The sequence below is a fragment of the Olea europaea genome, chromosome 17 (genome assembly GCF_002742605.1).
Source record: "Olea europaea var. sylvestris chromosome 17, O_europaea_v1, whole genome shotgun sequence".
In the NCBI taxonomy this organism is placed as follows: domain Eukaryota; kingdom Viridiplantae; phylum Streptophyta; class Magnoliopsida; order Lamiales; family Oleaceae; genus Olea; species Olea europaea.
This window is the reverse complement of record NC_036253.1, coordinates 2,369,098-2,374,382: the sequence shown is the minus strand read 5'-3', so window position 1 is coordinate 2,374,382 and position 5,285 is coordinate 2,369,098. Positions and strand designations below refer to the sequence as shown.

General features: G+C 33.8%; 1 protein-coding gene across 4 annotated transcripts; it reads left to right on the top strand.

The window, feature by feature from the left end:
• The first annotated feature begins 6 nt into the window (after positions 1–6).
• Positions 7–2,714, top strand: LOC111366026 (proline-rich receptor-like protein kinase PERK13). Of its 4 annotated transcripts, none has more exons than XM_022986647.1 (7): positions 7–96; positions 387–616; positions 804–930; positions 1,085–1,156; positions 1,332–1,512; positions 1,670–1,802; positions 2,130–2,714. In XM_022986647.1, the coding sequence occupies exons 1-7, from the start codon at positions 30–32 to the stop codon at positions 2,376–2,378; spliced, it is 1,059 nt and encodes a 352-aa protein (XP_022842415.1). In that variant the 5' UTR covers positions 7–29; the 3' UTR covers positions 2,379–2,714. The 4 variants fall into 4 exon arrangements, with proteins under 4 accessions (XP_022842415.1, XP_022842416.1, XP_022842417.1 ...); XM_022986648.1 differs by having other exon boundaries at positions 384–616; positions 1,091–1,156; XM_022986649.1 differs by having other exon boundaries at positions 384–616; positions 1,431–1,512.
• Positions 2,715–5,285: the final 2,571 nt, after the last annotated feature.

Below are 5,285 nucleotides of genomic sequence, written 5' to 3'. Positions count from 1 at the left end.
GAACAGTGATTTTGTTAACATGGCTTTGTATGTTACAGTGTAGAAAGTTCTCAAACAAGAATTCAGACACAGCTTCTTCAGATCCATCTGCAGTGGGTAATTTTCAAGATTCCTAAAACCCTTTTCCTGGACATTTTTAACCTACTAGCAATTCATACGTGTATCAAGCCACCCTAGTATTCCAATTATATAAAGAATATATTAGCGGACCATTTTTGTGTACATGAGTCATGAAAAATTAAAAAAAAATTGTGTATTCGTTGTTCTTATTCTTCGTTACACTAAAAACCTGCAGCTGTCACATTGAGGGTGAACTACCATGAAGATGTGATTTTTGTTGGTCTTCTGATTATTATTGCTAATTTCTTTCTCAATTATGACAGTAGAGTCAAATAGAGGTGGAACCAGCTCATCTGCAACCCCACTTGCAGCTGGACAGCATTCAGCAAGGCAGTTTGGAATGGAAGAATTGGAGCAAGCAACAAGGAATTTCAATGAGAGCAATCTCATTGGATGTGGAAATTTTGGCCTTGTTTATAAAGGATTGCTAAGTGATGGGACTGTTGTGGCTATCAAAAGGCGTAGAGGTGCTCCGAAGCAAGAATTTATAGATGAGGTATAAAAGAGTTGCAAAATTATTAGGTAGTACTCGATACAACTGGACAATAGAATGAACAGAGTTTAGCTTCCTTTTATTTTTTTGACTGATGGTGCCTTGGACTTTTGATCTCCATGGTTTACTCAAATGTATTTGATTTTGGAAATTGTATATCCTTGTCTGAGTTTTGCAAATATGGTTACAGGTGGCCTATTTATCACGAATTTGGAACAGAACTTTGGTTACTCTACTAGGCTACTGCCAAGAAAACGGATACCAAATGCTGGTTTTCGAGTATGTACCCAATGGAAGCGTGTGTAACCATTTGTACGGTATGAATCTTTCTCAAGGCTGGATTTTGGTACAAAATATTGGATAAGACTAAATAGTACAACCAACATGATTTTATTTTCTTTTTTACGTTCGATAATACCTTAACAAGTATGCCACGAGAGTTCTATGCCATAATAATTTGTTTCTTGATAGATACAGGAGAAGATTCAAGAACAAAGCTAGAGTTCAAGCAAAGGCTATCTATTGCAATTGGTGCAGCCAAGGGTATTATCAGAGATAACACCTGTTTCTTTCAATGATCTGATATACCATTCCTTAAGTAAAATTCATTCTAATCGGTTTTTAATCTGGACATTGTTGTTTGGAAGAGCATTGTCTCGAGTTTGCCTAAGTTTCAAAAAAGAAATAAATCGAAGCACGTGTTCTTTTACTACTGCAGGTTTATGCCATTTGCACAGCCTATGCCCTCCTGCATTGCACAATAACTTTAAAACAGCTAACGTTTTGGTTGATGAGAATTTCATTGCCAAAGTTGCAGATGCAGGAGTGTCAAAACTACTCGAGAAAATTGGCAATGCAAATCCATCGAGTTCCAATTTCAATGTTTTTAAAGATCCCGAGTAAGTACTGGACAATAATAAGAAAGAAAAATAGGATAAAATCAAATCCTAAACTATGCCAAACGTGCCCTTACTCTCTAGTGTTAGCATTTATTTATTATTTCTTGATTGAAGTTAGCTGTATCAACTTCTGATGCATAATGTATTGAATGTCTAGGGTCGAACAAGTGGGTGTTTTCTCTAAAACAAGTGATGTATATAGCTTCGGAGTGTTCCTAATGGAGCTCATCACAGGAAGGGAGGCTACTGATAAGGAGGCCTTCGGATCAAATGAACGTGTACTTCAATGGGTACGTAGAGAACCTTTAATAATTTTTCCACGTCATAGATACTTCTAGGAGATAAGTCGAGAGTAATGGAGCATTTCGAGTAAAAACTCAAGCTTTAGTAAATAAGTAGTTATTTAGCAAGTATTCTTGAAAGGGTAGTGATTGAAACAGATAAGTAGATACATAATTTCGAGTGACAAAGCTTAAATGAGACACGTTTAACAAATGAAGTAATAAATTAATTTTTCGAAGTTCCAATATTCCTCCTCCACTCAATTTTCAGTTATTGCTACTTCTTCTTATGTGATTTAAGCTTTTATAAGTACTTATTTTTCTTAAGTTAAATAGGTCCAAATGCTTCTGAGTTCGAAGAATTTAGTGGACCGTCGGCTGTCCGGGAGCTTCACTGCCGAGGGAATGAGGGATCTTATAATGTTGATGCTAAATTGCATGAGGTTTCCAGGAAAAGAGAGACCACAAATGGAAAATGTTGTATTGGAGCTTGATCGAATACACGAGCAGGAGATTAGGCTCACAACAGTCACCGGTGAAAGTACTACTACCGTTACTCTAGGGAGCCAACTATTTACATGGTAGGAACTCAAGTATTGGATAGTACTATACAGTACAGCAGACAAGATTTAAATATCATTTTCTTCTATAATCCTATTCAATATGTTCCGGTCGAAGGTACCAAATATGCCCTACGCGCATGAGAAAATTGGAAGAAAGTGGAGTTGGTGTAAATCATATTCAAGCTTATCAGTAAGAAGGTTGTGAACTGCTGTGATTAGATGTATTTTATACATAATATTTGAAAGGCCTAACAGACAATATTTTAGCTTATTTTTATTCTTTAATATTGTCTAACACCGCACATTCCACTTTGCCATGAACAAACAATGAAATGAATCAAACAGTATTAATTGTTTATTTTATTTGCAATGTATCAGCTCCATCCACAAATATAACTTTCAGTTCCAATTTTAGTGATTCTGTGTGAAATGAATTCGTGTTTGATAAATTAGATTAGACACGTGCAAAATTTTAACCCCAAAAAAAAATAAAATAATAATAATAATAATAAATAAAAGTATATTTTGGAGGCAACAGACCTCTTTCGCCATCCAAGATCCTTAAACCTTATATGTCTGTGCTCCACCAAAGATTCTAGCCCAAATCACATCTTTTACTTTCTTGTCATCTCAAGTCACAGTAACTCGTGAATATGAAATCGACTACAAGAATTCTTTTTCAACAGTCACGACTTTAGTTTATATGTTCGATGCTTGATTTCAAATGCCTGTCTTCTAGTCTTAGTATCTAATCCTTCTCGGCTTTGATATCATATTCTAGTACATCTTTTGGGTGTGCAACTTAATCTTAATTGCTTGCTTTTTGATTTTGGGATTTGTTCACTCGTGTTTTACCTTTTATGTTAATCCTATTATTTGAGCATTGAACTTATCTTTATGAGAAATTATATAAATTAAATTTAAGCATCTTCTGCCACAAAACGTCCCTACGTTCGACACTTATTGCGGAAAATGTCTCTACGTTTTATTTTTTACATTTTCGTCATTATTTCAACGTTTCATTGCTAAAAACGTCATTTTTCACTATTTTTGAATGTAAAATGACCAAAATACCCTCGTATTTAAATGAAACCATAAAAAGAAAAAAAAAGAATAAATTGCAATTTTACTCTTAAATGTTTTAAAAAGTGCAAGTGAGTTCAAATAATTATTAAAATGCGTAATAGCACAAAACGTCCCTACATTTGGCTTATACTGTACAAAACATCCTTACGTTTCAAAATGATGAAACTGATGTTTTCTGTAATGAAACATGAAAAATAGAGATGAAAATGAAATGAAAAATTGAAATGTATGGACGTTCTCAGCAAGAAGTGTCAAAGGTAGGGACGTTTTCTGCAAGAAGTATCAAACATAGAGAAGTTTTGTACTATTAGGCCTTATTGAAATTGAAACTATTGCCAAATCGATGAACTTCTATACCATTTACAAAATACCATCACCCAAACTCTGGCGGCACCACCTACTCCAGAGAGGTCCATGTCATTTCCAACACACCAGTCGACTATACTCACCAGAGCGCTTCTCTTTATGGTTTTAAAACATCAACAAATGGTTCAGCAGTATGGAGGTTCAGCGGTTTGAGCGATGGTTGGTCGGAGTTTTTTTCATTTCTAAGGTTGCAGTCCAATTTGGAGAAGAAGAGAAGCGCCCTGATGAGTATAGTTGATTGGTGTGCTGGAAATAACATGAATATCTCTGGAATAGGTGGTGCCGCCGGAATTTGGGTGATGGTATTTTGGAAATGATATGGAGGTTCATTCGTTTGGCAATGGTTTCAATTTCAATAAGGCCTAATAGCACAAAACATCTCTACGTTTGACACTTCTTGCGAAAAACGTTCCTACCTTTGACACTTCTTGCGGAAAACGTCCATACATTTCAATATTTTTTGCATTTTCATCCGTGTATTCACATTTCATTGCGGAAAACGTTATTTTCATCATTTTGGAAAATAAGGATATTTTGCACACTATAGGCCAAATATAGAGACGTTTTGTGCTATTAGGCCTTTTAATAATTATTTGGACTCACTTGCACTTTTTAAAACGTTTAGGAGTAAGATTGCAATTTATTTTTTATTTTTATTTTTATTTTTCTTTTTTGGTTTTATTTAAATAGGACGGTATTTTGATCATTTTATATTCAAAAATGGTGAAAATGACGTTTTTAGCAATGAAACGTTGAAATAAGGACGAAAATGCAAAAAAATGAAACGTATGGACGTTTTTCGCAATAATTGTCAAACGTAAGGACGCTTTGTGCCATTAACCCGCAACGATAACATAGTCCATGTTTGGTTTTCCTAAAAATTAGATTTTTAATATACTTTTATAAAAGTTTATGAGATATGTGAATGGAAAGTTGATAAAAGTTATGGATAGCGAAAAATGGATGATTAAAATTAATAATTAACTTTATATATACGACTAGTTATCATTTCTAATTATAATCAATTACTCATAAACAGATAATTATTAATTGACAATGGATAGTTCTCTTGAAAAATACATCAACTAAACCGATTCCTATTCTATGGGTCACCAATTAAAAGGATAGCTGGTTGTTAGGTAAGCATAGAATTGCCAGTCGATTATGAACTTTCACATTTTTATTGTCCTATTCTCTTAAAAGTTAATAATAATAAAAATTAAGTTCCTATTGACATAAATTTTTGATAATAGTTTTTCGGGAGAATATATGGTTAAAAAATAGAAAAATATTCTAAATTTACTGTAAAATTATTTTATTAAAAAGAATATTTAATTAAAAATGAGTTTTTGACGAAAAATAAATTTTTAAAATGACTAAACAAGGCTAAACCTCCACCTGGCCAGGCCTGTTATCCTCTTCATCCATCCGAAAGATATCTCTGTGTCCCTCTCCCTCTTTTCAGTCTCGAGCTTTT